Raw genomic sequence first — 15,207 nt, 5'->3', positions numbered from 1 at the left:
CTAGTCAAAAAGCATGGCCACAGCAACTGCAGTTATCTAAAAGTTTATGAGAGCAGTTTTCAGGCTAATCTAAATTGGCACAAGAATTTTAAAACTCAGCAAAGTTGTAAAGCATACACAGCTATCAGACGAAAGCTGTGTGCTCACTGTCTGCACTGGCCTTACAGGCGAAAAGATTAGAGCTTCCCCAAGATCAAAACTTGGAAGAAAGTGGGAAATGTTGCCATTACAACTACTTTATGCCAAGACTTGACATAGTGCGAAAGGAAAAAGTACTGGAAATTAAAGACCAGTTCAGAATGAGTTAGAAGAGCAGAGTGAAAAAAGAAGGGAAGTGAGTTTCAGATAAACAAGGGCAGAAAGAAAATACCGGGCATATTGAGTCGGACAGGCTTTTCCTGTCCTTGTACCGAACATTACTTACGCTGCCTTTTCTGTTTTCTAGTTGTACAGTCCAGGTGAAAGGGCATGCTTTGCTCTTGTGCGTTTGGTTGGGTTTTTTTTTTTAATATGGTAACTGTTACTACTCCAACCCTTTCCTAAAAAGTATGTTGGTAGTATGAGACCAGAAAACAATAACATGAAATTCATCATTCACAGCAGTCAGAGAGCCAAAGCTGGGGACAAAATACCAGCTTTGGGGACCACGCCTCCCTCTTTGCACCTCTGTTGCATGGTGAAGCAGAGCTCTGTAAAGCCCTTTAGAGGATTACTTGCAACTTAAAATGGCATGTATGTATCATAATTGCACTGTATTCCAACAGAATCAGCACACTATTTGCAGTAAGAAATCCCTTTGATCCTCTCCACAAAGTCAGGTGAGTAGGCTTCTCTAATAGAAAGTCATTTTATTGAGTGATTTGATGGAGACAATCTCTCTTGGCTGGTGCAGTAATTGCAAAGAAAGAAAATCTTGGAGGCTATTCAGAGTCATGAAAATATTTTTAAAATTATGTTCTTTATCTTTAAGAATACAATTTTCAAATTGTTTTCAGCACATAGGTTGCAAAAAATTTGCAATCCAAATGATGGTATAGTTCTCAGACAAACAGTGGGAATAGGAGTTAGGTTGATTAGTAAAAAGGGCAAATTATCACAGGATCTGCAGCACCAAGATTGCCTGCCACTGCAGAGAGAGCTCTGGGTGTGTTACAGAGCAGACCACATTTGGAAGGTTGCCCTTCTAGCTGCTGCAAGCACAAACATCCATTTTCACCAGCTTCTGAAGGAAAAGTTGTTGCCCACAGACACCCATTACTAGAGTGCAGGCTGCAGCACAGGAAATGCAGTCATGTTTAAACCTTTTCCTCTCTTTAAGTCCTCATGTTCAGCGTCCTGTAGTGTTTGCTGTATGCTCACTACCAACTCTAAACACACTGAATGTTCTTTGCAAGTCCCCAAACTGGCCTTTTCCCATTCACCTGAAGAGAATCATCCTGAACAAAATTCACCACAGAGAGAAAATTAAGAACCAAAACAGCACACAGAGAGAAAATTAGGAATAAAATGACAGAACCAATCTGGAACTTTGCCTATGGGGCTCCAAGAGTCACTGGAGAAATGGCAGAGGGCCAAGGGGCTAGGAGGGTGGTCTAATGAAGGACCAAAATTGCAGCAGTTTAGGGTATCAAAGCTTTTTGCAAATGAGCCTTTTCCTGAGCAGGGCAGAACCTCAGAGTGACAGCTCCTAGCGCTCATCCTAACCCAGCCATTACAAGCTGGAGCAGTTGCTTTGATCAAACATTTGTGCTAACACTGTTTGCAGTGGCATAAATAAGGAGTACTTCTATTTTGGTCAGAGAAGTTTAGCCCAGAATAAAACTGCAGTGACATCAATATGAGACCACAAGGATCACAGTCTGCCAGTTTATGGAATAGTTATGATCCCACATAGACAATGTTTCCCATGAACAGGAGTTTTCTATAATTCATTACTAAACTTTTAAATCCTTAGAAGAGTGACAGTAAAGGCATTCTATTTATTGTTATCTCAAGGTCAGCTTTGCTGAGTGTTTATCCTCTAGAATACTCTTACAGACCAGGCTGGGCAAAACAGCTGGTAGATCTATCTGAAAAACATCATGTGAACCCTCAGTTTCCCCAAACACACAGTTTCATGGTTGCATTCACAGCAGCCCCAGCATGATACAGCTTTTCTGACTTTCTGTTTCTTTACCTCTATCCTTAATGAAGTGCCTAAGATTAAGCTGATGGCTCTGCCCGTGGTTGTCTCTGGAAGAGGAACAACCCTTTGCCATGGACTGCCATCAAGGGATGTGGGACTCCCAAGCAGACAGATTCCAGGCTGCTTAAATGGGTAACAAGGGCCAGGCAGACACCAGAGCTCAGGTCCAGCACAGGTTTCAGCAGTCAGGTGAACATGAAAGACTTCACATTGCACCAACATCTGCTAACACAGGGGGCATCCAGGAAACCACTGTTGACATGAATTTAGAATTTTTCATTAGGAGGATGGTGATTGCAAGTTTTTGGGCTGTATTGCTAATGATAATAGGGTAAAGAAGTCACTGTAATGTGTTATAATACAAGTCTTCACATTGCAATAATTCTCCCATGAACTGAAACTCTTTTTAAGGAACATTATTGTTCTGTATCATTCCTGGTGTTTTCTAAAAGTGTTCAGAGGAAATGACTGGCTTTCTGAGTGCCAGATCCCAGGGTATAGAAACAGTGGGGGACCATATTAAAATGAAAATTAAAATAAAAAGGAGTAGTAACATTTTTCAGGCAGCCTTGTCATTTGCTACAAAAAAACCTTCCTGCCTCCTGATGTTCCTTGCTAGGGACTGTGATTTGTAATAACACCAGTAAAGTCAGGGGTTTTCAGACAGAAGTTCATTTTTTCAAACAAAATACTCCCTGCAGTACCATCAGACTTCTCATTTAGTTTTCTGCATTCGCTCCTCCTTGTTTCAAGCATATTTTTAGGTAGAATCCTTCCCTGAACTTTCAGGTTATTCCCAGATTTTTCTTTAAAGGAGTGGGTGGCATTTCAGTAGGCTGGGCTCACTTGCTCAGTCACAACAAAGGAAAATAAAAATAACCATCTGTAAAACTAAAGTTGCTGGAATGTGTAATACTCAGCATTAAAATGGCACAAAGTGCCTGCCTATTTATAACTCTTGTTTTGAGAAAGAGTGAGACACACTTTGGGTGCTAGATACAATGGATCACCCAGGAAAACACATGGCCTTGCATTCTGCATGTGAAAGACTTTTTGTTTGTTGCAATACGAGTAATTTCCCAGGAAAATGAGGTTTATTCAGCATTTTGTTTCTCTCTTTTATGCAAGCAAATGACAGATCTGACATGCCACTTTGGTTGCTGAGTAAAGACTTGGATGACTAAATAAAATTGTGTTTGCTGTAATTCAGATTTATCCACATATCTTTGTCATTAAACCTTTGCTGATAAATGCATGCTCAGCATGATTATACAAGAAATGTGGTTTTGTATATTGAAAGACCTGTAGTATCTCATTCATCAAATGATAAGACTTTGAGGAGGACAGAACACTCCAAATTTACCTATTTTTATGTCTTTCTTTGTTCTTATTTGAGTCATGCTGAACTATGTTTAATAAATTATGCATTTCTCTCTTTCTTTCCAAGTTTTGCTTACATTTTTGTTTTGCTTTCTAGTTCAGTAGAAGGTAGGAAAGAATGAAATGTCAGAGAGCAAAACAACTGGAGAGAAATAACAAAACTGCTGTTTGCAAGAAATAAAAGAAAGCTACGCTGCACATAACATGCAGAAGACATATATAAAAAGACAGCACTCTTAGCAGCAGCCCAGAGATTTTTGATGCTTTCCTTAAATGTAAGCCAAGCCTTGCTGTGCACCACGTGCACTGACAGCAGACAAGTATATAGTAAGAGTACTTTAAATAAAAAGTAAATAAGAGTCAATAAAAACTCATTCTGTGGACTGAGGACAACAAGAAACTCCCTGTGAGGTCAGAAGGTCAGTTCTGTGGTCCATCTAGCTCAATCCTCTGTCTCCAACAGCAGCAACAGGAGATGCTGGTTAGGAAGAGCACATGAGCTGAGCCACTCTCTGCAGGCTCTTCTCCTAGTAATCCTCAATATCCCTAGCCCCTGGAGCAGAGGCCAAGAGGGCACATTGCTGTCTATTCCCTTCAGCATGTCCCCCTATGGTACTCACTTTGGAAAAAAAGCTAGAGACTGTCCATGCTTTTTGAGTCTGAAACCTGTAATCAAGTGAGACAACAAAGGTGGGATCAAAAGTGGGGGTAAAGTACAGTAGAGAAGTGAAGGGAAAAGATTCTGAAAAGATTCTGACGTGATTCAGCATAGCACAGTCACTTAAAAAAAAAAGAGAAGAAAATGAAATTCTGAACTGAAGCCAAATAATAAACACGGTCCTGTGGATCCATTAAGGTACATTAATGCTGCCACTTTCCCATCTGTTCCCTTAAGTTCCAAACCAAAAACAAGTCATCTGCAGTCTTGGCTCTTTATTGTGTGAAACATTCATCTATTAAATTAATCTGGAGAAAATGTATCTATTTCATCCCTGGTGGGACTTTGTTTTGTTTTAATAGGGTTGCATACCATGGACTGTAGCCCATTGAGGCCACAGATAAAAAACATGTGAATAAAAAAACAACAAATGAAACAAATAAATAATAGCTGCATGGTATTTTTTTCTTCTAACAGAAATGCCTTTGGAATAATTGTAACTTTTTTCTGTTGTGTTGAGAAGGCTAGCAATTTACACCAACAAAATTGGCACAATAACCCTGGGAATCCTTATTTTTCCATGAACAATGTACAATGACAGAATTTATTGGGAAATTTCCATGTCCTTAAACTCTGATACATCTTTCAACTATGAAACAAAATTCCTTGTGCCAGTATCACAGAGGGGAAAGCTCATGCTTGACCTTGTTAAGCAAAAAAAATCTAAAATGTTCTTTGCAATCTCCTGACCCAGTAATTCCCGGATCCTTTGTATTGCAAAATTCTCTCCTGTCACACCCTGATTATTAGCTCATTTAGCTCACTAAGGTGATGCAACCATCCCCTCGCAACAGTGACAAAATTCATTTCTAGTGCTTCTAAAACATATTTAGGGTCAGAGTGTTCACTACTGTGACATAAAAGTAACCTAGAAACATGATGGTTAATGCATTCAGCAAAGTTGTGCTCATTTATGTGTTTCCACCTAGGGCTAATCTGTATGATTTAATAACCATTAGGTGGAAAGCCCTCTAGTCTCCCTAGATACCCCACCAAAATTGGCACACACCCCCTCCAGAGAATAAATCTCTAACTAGCCACTTCCAGGGAAGATAAGCCATTTCTGTAGCTCACATGGTATGCTCTCCGTATCTCCTGTTGTGGTTCTCTTTCTGTGGACAATTAAATGTATTATTTTTTTACCTGTTCTTTTACAGATGTACTTCCCAAACTGTCGATTAATTAAGCTGCAACCTCACATGTGATTTGGGCACAGGACTGTGAGTCAGGCAGTTCCCTCTATAGTCATGTCTGGCTGCCAGCACTTTCCTGCAAAAGGCAGTTACAGAATCACAGAATTACAAACTCAATTAGGCTGGAAAAGACCTCTGAGATCATCAACTCCAACCTGTGACTGAACACCACCATGTTAACTAGAGCATGGCACTGAGTCCATTCTTTTTTTAAACATCTCTAGGGACAGTGACTTTGTCACTTCCCTGGGCAGCCCATTCCACTGTCTAATCACCCATTCTGTGAAGAAGTTCTTCCTAATGTCTAATCTAAACCTCCCCTGATACAGTTTAAGACCACGCTCTCTTGTCCTGTCCCTAGCTGCCTGGAAGAAGAAGCTGATCCCCACTTGGCTACAACTTCCTTTCAGGTAGTTGTGTCATGAATGAGTGTTTTAAGATCACTTAAAGTGTTACTGGAAAAATTATCAATAAAAATGTGTTTAATATAAAAGAAAAAGCACAACAAATTTTGTTGGTGAGGTTCCCTCTGCTACTTACTCTACTATGCTGTTTATAGGGCTACAAGAGAGTGGACTTTAGTCATAATGATGTTTCATCCTGCACACATTTTGGGTTGGAAAGTTCTTTGGAAGTCTGAAAACTCCCTCCTGCCCTTCTTGTGGATGGGCATCACACTGGCCAACTTTCAGTCATCCAAGACCTCCCTATTTAGCCAGGACTGCTGAGAAACAATGGAAAGCAGTTTAGAGAGCTCTTCCACCACCCTAGGATGAATCCCATCTGATCCCAAAGACTTATGAGCATCTAAGTGGCTCAGCAGTTCACTAACTTCCTCCTCTTGGATTTCAGGGGGTGTATTCTGCTCCCCATCCCTGTCTACCAGCTCAAGAGGCCAGTTGTCCTGAAAATAACTAGTCTTACCGTTGAAAAGTGAGGCAAAGGAGGCATTAAGTCCCTCAGCCTTTTCCTTATCTTTGGTAACTATATTCCCCCTGCATCCAACAAAGAATGAAGATTTTCATTGCACTTCTTTTTGTTATTCATGCATTTATAAGAACACTTTTTATTATCCTTTACAGAAGTGGTCAGATTCAGTTCTAACTGAGATTTTGCCTCTAATTTTCTTTCTGCATGACCTAATGACATCCTTAAACATTTCCTAAGTTGCCTGCCCTTTTTCCAAAGGTGATACATCCTCTTTTATTCCCAGAGTTCTTGCAAAAAGCTCCCTGCTCTGCCTGGCCTGGCGTCTTTCCCACTGGCTGATGTTGCAACATCTCTCTTCCTAAAACACAAAGTGTTCTTGCAGGGGTTAATGAAACATGCCTTTCCCACAGGTATCTTTAACTTAGTAGTGCTACAAAGTAAATGAATACCTTTGATAATATGATTCCAAAATCAAAATATATTTATATTAATAATGGTACCATCCAGTGCTTTTCTTCTGCATATTAAATTTATTTAGGTATATTTAGTCTGTTTTATTTTAAATTTGAGAACATTCTCTTCCTACTGTTCAGAAATTATACAATTAGGATTTAAATTTGTAACAAACTTTCATGTAAATTATAGCATTAAATTCACTTATAGAGATTTTAATTGAGTTTATCTGTGCTTCCTCTTTCTGAAAATGTTTAGTGCCAGTGTAAATCAACAGACAGCTATTTACATTTGCAGTAGATCTAAATTTGAAGTTACAAACTTATAAAAATGTTCCTTTCAAAACAGCAAAATCCCATTTGAGTCTAACTCACTTCATTCTGCAATAACTTACCTAACACAGGTTTTGCAGGGAAGTTCTGAGATTTCATGCCTGCATGACCAATACGAGAATAAGATTTCTCCAACAACCTCAATAAATATTTTAGTGGTGATATGGCAGTACTATGAAGAAATGAGTAGATAAGAAGAATACTTTCTTCACTTCTGCGTAGCAAAGGCAAAAGTAAATTTAGTAATAACTTCAGGAATTCAAGCCATCAAGCCACAGAATGCAACAGCAGGATGAAGATGTAAGCTATCCTTTGTTGAAATACATCCCTCTTCTCTAGATGGGAAGGAGAAGTTGAGGTTTTGCCTCTTGGATGTAGATGTGGCAAATCCTGATAATAGTGCTATTAGACTCCATAAATTATTAAAAAACAAAAACAAAAACAAAACAACAAACCCACAGTTCTTGATTTTAAAAAGGAGTAGAATGCAGTCAAAACGAGATACTAGATATTACCATGTCTGGTTATGTGCCTGATGAACATCAGTGGTTCCTGTTAACACCTTTCTCCCTTGCTCCATCAAGTTTTACACATATTCCTCAGAACATAGCTGAAACAATGGCTTAAGTGACAGAGCAGTCCTCTGGTGACTACCTAGTTCAGTACAGATTTCATACACACCAGCAGAGCTGTAGTCTGCTGCTACTGCCTGGGAAACAGGCTCAGTTATGAGATGCCACAACTGGCATGGTTACAGGGAAATACCCACCGTACCTTACCTAAAGCCATCCCTAGAATAGCTCGCATTTTAAGGGTTAAAAAATGCTACAAAAATGCTGGATGTGAAATAATTTATGAATGTAAAAATAAATACATACTATCAAAGTACTGCTGTAAGGGCAACAATAGATTCACAAATCATTACTAACTTCAGAAATCACATTTGCTGTTTGTAGCATTAAAAAAAAAAAAAGAATACCTTTCTTAAATGTTAAAATAAGGGTTAAAGGTGGAAGGGGGGGAGGTGTAATGTGGATATATACACATATCCTAAGCACATACATATACATACGTATACATACAGCTGCTTAGTGGTTGGTCTGGCCTCTGGAAAACAGTACTTTTTAAAAGAATAAAGTATAAATCTCTGTCTGGTTGACTTTGTATTAAAAAAACCTATCTTCCTATTTCATTTTTCATTACTGCCCTATTTGTACAATGTGGAATATATAGATATTTACAAATAAGTATAATTTGAATATGAGGACTCAATTTCCCTGTACCAAATTCGAATACCTAACCCAATTCTGCTGTTTCAGAGGTATCAGGACATAGACACACACACTAAAAATGCTCATTGCTGCCTATCCCTCATCATTTTTCCTCTACCAAGCTGCAGAAACCAGTTCCCATTTTCAGCTTGTGCTTAGAGAAACATTTCAAGGAAATAACCAGCCTCTCCCAGTGCTACTTTTCTTAACCACATTACCACTCCTTCATATAATTTTAACTTACTGCCTCAGAACAAAAAAAACCTGACCACAGAATTCAGCTGTGGATGTCAGCTGTCCCAGCTGAAGTGGTTAGATCAACATGTCATGAAGGAGCATAAACCTCATGGATGAATGAAAGGATATGAGCTTTTTCTCAAAGTAAACCTCCAGAAAGCCGTATTGTGGCAGACAGATTAAGGAAGTTTCCTTTTCTGTACAAAATTAACATGGGAATAATATATGGGTAGTTTCTTCTGGCTAAGGAGAACCAACTTTTGAACTCCTAGAAAATAAATGAGGGTCATTGCTAAGCAAGAAGCCACACAAAGTTGCCTAAAGTATTTTTTTTCTATGACCATGTTAAACTTCACCAAAATGTGATGTATATTTAAATTGTGCCTGGAACTGAAAAATGTGAGGCTATATTTAACAAAGATGAATGTTTTGTTTCATACTCTAATTACAAACCTTTGCAAAACCACCAATTGCCACAGTACCTGATTTCTATTCTTTTTGATTAAATAGCCTTGTTAATTAACCTGTATACAAAGGACAAACAACAGTTTTCTCTATGCTGTTTCTGTTCTGCGTTTGAAAAGATAAAGCAGAATAACAAAGATCTTTCCTCTATTTTTTTTTTTATTTATGGCTTTTTCAGTGTTACAGAAACCGTGGATCTCACCCATTCTTTCACATTCCCAGCTGAGGCACACAAACACCTCTCCTTTATGGTAGAAAAATACTCTAATCCTTCCAGCATCACCAGAATATAATGTTCAGAGCATTAGAAACTATCCTTCATGATACATAAAATGACCTGAAAGGAAATAGACTTCAAGCCAGGGTTAAAATTCTCCTGACACAAAGTCAGCCCCTTCTCAGACGCTTTTTTCATGGGAATTGGTGCGGAGAAGTGGGAGCAACACACACCACTGTCCTTGGCTTTTATGGGATGTTGGTCACTCCTTGTTCTCAGACAGTCCAGGTGCTTTTAGCTGACACCAACCTTTTGGTGTGATGGGGCTTTCTGCTCTCCACCCCTCAAATATCTTTCCATTCAAATGACAAATTAGAGAGAAGTAAGAGATACACTTTTTTGTTTTTCCCCCCCAAAAAAGTGTGGAGAAATACAGTGGTTCTGGTTTTGGTTTCTTTCACACAGACAGATACAAAATTTATTGCAAGAGGGATGAGGAAATTTAGACACAGTGCTAGGATGACATTTTTCTATGTATTACTCCACTCATTTTCCCTTGATTTAATCAGTGAAAAATGCTGAGCTTTAAACAACTTCCTTATAAAACTTGATTTAACCCAAGATGACATTAAACTGGTCCAAAATTAACTTCAGAGTTTTGCTAATTTTGTCTAACTTTGTCCTGGGTAATTAAGGCTGGAAACGAATAATGAAATTCAATACTCAGAGATTTTTGTGTGATTTGCAGTTCAAAGGGGAATCTCACATTTTCCAGGTCTCTGTGGGTCTACTCTTATAATACAATGGTGCATGTTCCCACCATGTCTAGACAAGAACCCGTAGCTGACAAATCCCATTCCTCTCAGTACCAACATCCTCTTGAACTTGACCAGAAAAGGCTACTTAAAATCTGTTTGAAAATATTATAGTTGCTTTCCAAGCAAAAGACAATAAGTATGCTATGCAAAAGTTGCCCATCATCTTGACACCAAAATTATTAATTAATTCAATGTAAATACAAAATTGGTATTAATAACAATAACAGCTTCTTTTTTATTTCAGTAAACTTTAACTGGTGACTTTCTGTCTGTTTATATTTCTTGTATATGGCTGGCACAGATATTCTTCAACAGACAAGCCGAAGGCTCGACCATACAACTATACAGCCACTAACTTACATTTCTGAAGCAACAGGTTAATAAAGATTTCTCACTCCTAGTTCTCCAAGTTCAGGCCCACTGATCCTTATACAGTTATTTTTTATTAATTATTTTGTCATATATGTGAAATTTCAAAGTCCTCCCCTTGACACAAGCCCAACATAAAATTTGAAAGCACAAGCCCCTCGCCTACCAAACCCAAGGCAGCTGCTTACAGCATCACAGGCCACAGACTCCCCACAGACTCTTCTCTGCATCTTCACTTTACTGCTCACCACCAAAAGCATCCTCACAATATTTTTTCTCACTAAAATGGCATTTCCACAGTATTTGAAAGGTCTAGGAAGCTATTAACTATCTGGAAAAAAAGCAATTAGAACTGTCATAGTCCTGAGTATTTCACAATCTAGTACTCAAGGGAATCCTGTAGAAACACAAACATGTTGGATTAAAATATTTTCCTACTTGCTTCTTTATAAACCAGGAGAATAACTTCTCCATTGGGAACAGAAATTCACAGATAGAACTGAAGGAGGAGACCAGCTCATGTTATCTTGCACACTTTTCTAATGACTGTCTCACTAGCCCAGTTAAAACTCTGTTTAAAGGCTAATGTGTATGTCTAGTTGATTTAGCATATCTCTGTGGTTTCAACAATATGCAGATGTCTAACCCCAAGAACCATTAGGCATATAAACATTTTTAGCTCTTGGTTTGATATATGTCTTTTGGCTGATTAGTTTTCAAAATATCTATTTATACTTGTGCCAAGTACTCTGCTATTTCCATACAAGCCTCCAGCTTGTATGGAACCAGCACTTTATAAATCTCCAAATAAAATCTTCCATGTTTATTTTTCTTTGAGAGAAAATCCCATTTAATAAGTGTGGGCCTCCTTTCTTTATATGTATTTTTCTATTGAGATGATATCTGTATACTTCCTAAATAATTTTGGTGCTTGAGGTTTTTCATTGGAGAAAGAGAGGAAACAAAAATAATACTAAAAATATATTGCATTTCTACTGTGGGCTTTATCTACACATAGCTTAAAGCACAGAATCATCACTTTTTGGCTGATGGTACTGCAAAAAGACTAGTGTTATGACAGAAAGGAAAGAAAAAAGACTTCCTGGAGTTAAGCCAGTATTTTGCCAGCACCCTGATCTCCTAAAGGACATCCACTCCCTTTTTGATGGTGTTTGGTGCTTTCCACTATGTGTGCTTTTTCAGGTGTTTAATTTCTTGAAGTAAGTTGTGAAGAAAGTCCTTAAAGGGTGTCAGCAAATATTTTATAACATATATTCATCAATTTTTTTTCTCTCATATCTCTTTGATATATGCATTTTGGCAGATTAATATTCAAAATATCTATTTGCATTTGCGCCAAATATAAATTTCTATTTACATTTTACTCCCCCTCATCAGAGAAGGGGATTTCTCACTTTCTGGTCCAGGAGGGAGAATGTAAAACCAGGATAGGAAGGAAAAAGAATGACACGGGCAGCTGTATCCCTGGTCAGGTAGCAGCAGCCTGGCATTTTGTCAGTCCTCCCCAGAGTTGGGATAATGAGATCTAGGATGGTCTTGGTCCTAATTTTTCAGGCCCTATCCTGAATACCCCAGTAATCACAGAACACTGGTTATTGCATTCACTCCAGTCTTCACTGGCATATGGTCCTGATGCCGTGGGCAGTAAGTGATGATTGCAGGGATAGCTTAAAGCCTTCTTCATTTCTATCATATGTACATGGCTGCATGGAGGCTCCCAGAGGGCCTCCATGCTACCATGTAAGCAGTCATGATTTTATCCTGGGCAGCCTGGCCTTAAAATATTTAATCCAGGATATCTTAACAGCATAGCAAGAGCAGGCTTAGAGTCTCTGTATGTTCAAATATTTATGCTTCCTGGGTGAGTCTGGCAAGAAGTGCTGCCAAGTGTACCTTTATCAGTGTCCTATGCTGGCTAATTTAAAATTAACTTGGGCACTGCCTACAGGAGTTGCAGCAACGTTTGTTCGAAACCACTGTGTCCCTCCAGGCAGGATACCCAGTTCAGGGGAAGGTGGAGGTGAGAAGAACAATCTTATGATTCAAAACCTGAGCTACTACACCAGCTGGAGAGACTGACAGAGTAATTTAGGTAGCTGGGTAGCAGTGCTGGAGAGAGCATCCTCACTCAAGAGGGATGCAAGAGAGGAGCCCCATAAATATTTTGTAGAGAACCTGTGCTCGGGTTTTCACCAGCAGCTGTGACAAAGGGACATGGAGGCTGGTGTTTCACATGTGCTCACAAGGTGCTCAGAGACTTGTGGCCCACAGAGTAAAGTTAGGGACCTCCTTCCTGTGATTTCATAGTCAGGAAAATAGTTTCCAGGAATTGGTATTTCTTTTTTAAACACTTGTTTAAAAAAAAAAAAAAAAACAACAAACCAAACACTGAAGAAGGGGGAGAGGACAATAAAGAGATGTGTGAGTTTTCTTACTTTTTCTAGAGTTTTCTCTATTACTCTAGATTTGTACCTCGATTTTTTTTTGCTTATTTCCTTTTGAGTGAGAAGCACTTAATTAACGTAGAGAGATCAAGTTAAAACATGAACAAAAAATCAAGCATCTTGGTGTACATTTATTTGCAGGATTGCTCCAGATGAACACACATTGTTGTAAAAACGATTCATTCATTTCCCAATGCCTTTTTAATCATGTGCACAGCCATATCAGGCAAAATGAAAGCTTAATCTGTTTTCAGGAGACACCAAGTGGGGTTCCCTGCCATAGAAATGATCCGGCATGTAGGAAATCACAGCTCCTGCTCCTTGGTGGTTTCAACGGAGCAGAGCTCACTCGGTTTCTGTATCCCTTGCAAAGCTTTGCTCCACCAAACCATGTGCTGTGTTTGAGTAGCGCTCTCCACTCAGCATAACCAGCAAATAGTTTCACTTACATGAGACGAATGCAGGAGCAGGAGGAGTGTTAACAAAATTTGCTGTTAAAAGGAAACGGGAAAAAAAGGGAAGCAGAGAAGTGCTCGGGGAGGAAGCGTTCCGCGCAGGATTGCAGGATTATCTCAGGTTTCTCGTTTCCTAGGAACATAGTAACTTCCCCGTGGGTTGTTTTGTGGGCGGTGTTTTTGAATATATGCTAATTCAGCTTTCCTGACGGGGCGAGCCAGTGGCACAGCTCTCCTGACAGCCGGCAGTGGCGAGCGGCCGCCGCCGAGCCGGGCCATGGGCTGGCGGCGGTGACAGGGTCACTCGCCCTCCCGTCGGGCCGGCAGCGCATCCCTGCCGCTCCTGTCGCCAGCAGCGGGGCCGACATGTGCTTATGACCATGGAGATGAAGGACTCGGGCAGCGTGGTGCTGACAGCCTACCATCCGCACAGCCCGGCCAGGATCCCGGGCATGGAGCAGAGCTTTGTGCAGGACATGCCCCCCAGCCATTCGCCCAGCAGCAGGTAAAGCCTGAGCGATGGGGAGCGGTGCTGTGCCCTGAGATTTTGGCCGTGCTGGCCGTGTGTCCTGCTGGCCGTGTGTCCTGTCAGCCCGGCAGCCTTTGCCGAGCGCTCGGACACTTCGCGGCACTTTGCTGTCGCTCATGTCTTGCCTCCGCCGGGGAAGTGATTCAGCCCGGGGCTGCGGGTCAGGGCTGGGAGCGGGGAAACACGAGTGCTTATTTTAAATCTTCTAAGTCAACACATCGGAGCAGTTTCCTGTCCAGGATACTCGGCAAGACAATCCTCAGGGGAAAAAAAAAAGGCACGTGAATCAGGCTTCTGCTTCGTTTGGGACTGTGTTAGCAAAAGTGAGGTGGCGGGACTGGCTGAGCTTGGCGCTTGGAAAGTTGATTCTGGCTTTGGTTTAGAGGATTATTTAATTCCTTCTCCCTTCACTCACCAGGTCAGAAACCATTATTTCGGGGTTTTTTTTTGTTGTTTTGCACACCCACATAGACACAATGGGAGACTGCATCGTTAAAGACTTAGTCTAAATAAGAAAATTCCTTTGTGTTGCAGGAAACTGAGTATTGTCTTAATTAATGCAGTCGTGTATATGTTTACCTTCCTCCCTTGTAAGAATGCATGGATTTGCACAGTTCAAAACCAAGCAGTTTGGGCAGTGTTAGTGTTTTAGAAAATCTGGTCTTTCTCCTAGACATAACTGTGTGAGTTTCACAATTTTCTCCAAAAGAAGTGGGATAAAAGTTCATACTGTAAAAAGTTGAAGAAAGTAGGTAATCTTGCATTATGGCTTGACTGAAAAATTAAGAACTAAAGTCTAAGGAAACAGTAGATGACATTATCCCCACGAATTAAGTCTGTGTCTTCTCTTAATAAAAATAAGGATATTTACTTCATATTGTTTATTTATAGCCCAATAGCTATTTTGTTTTCAATGTCATTATTTAGATTAGCAGCATCTTCCTGTTCTTTGTGTGTTTCCCTGGCTGTCTCATAAAGATAATTCCTTTGTTCTCTTAAACTGTTGTTTGAGAGCAGTACCAAAATACACAATTACATGTTGAAAAAAGAAACAGAGTCTGGGCTTTTTAGACGCAGTAAGAATGGCATTTGCTACTCAAAACAGAGAGCAGTGGTTTGGCATTGGGTTACAGGCAAGCATGTAGTTTCTTCCCCTAAGAAGAGCACTAAACTCAATCTCCCTTGAAGTT

The 15,207-nt window shown here is 39.8% G+C and overlaps 1 protein-coding gene across 2 annotated transcripts in view; it reads left to right on the top strand.

The window, feature by feature from the left end:
• The first annotated feature begins 13,669 nt into the window (after nt 1-13,669).
• Nucleotides 13,670-15,207, top strand: part of ARHGAP28 (Rho GTPase activating protein 28) — a 76,627-nt gene continuing 75,089 nt past the window's right edge. The window contains exon 1 of one of the 2 annotated variants that reach the window (XM_085052587.1): nt 13,670-13,993. In XM_085052587.1, coding sequence (XP_084908713.1) covers nt 13,863-13,993 — 131 coding nt within the window. In that variant the 5' untranslated portion in view covers nt 13,670-13,862. The remainder of the gene's footprint in view (nt 13,994-15,207) is intronic. The other variant, XM_085052586.1, reaches the window with a different exon arrangement.

This window comes from Lichenostomus cassidix, chromosome 2 (assembly GCF_008360975.1).
Source record: "Lichenostomus cassidix isolate B80296 chromosome 2, HeHo_3.0, whole genome shotgun sequence".
Lineage (NCBI taxonomy): Eukaryota > Metazoa > Chordata > Aves > Passeriformes > Meliphagidae > Lichenostomus > Lichenostomus cassidix.
Note: the sequence above shows the minus strand (reverse complement) of the source record. Positions and strands in the feature narration are given on the sequence as shown.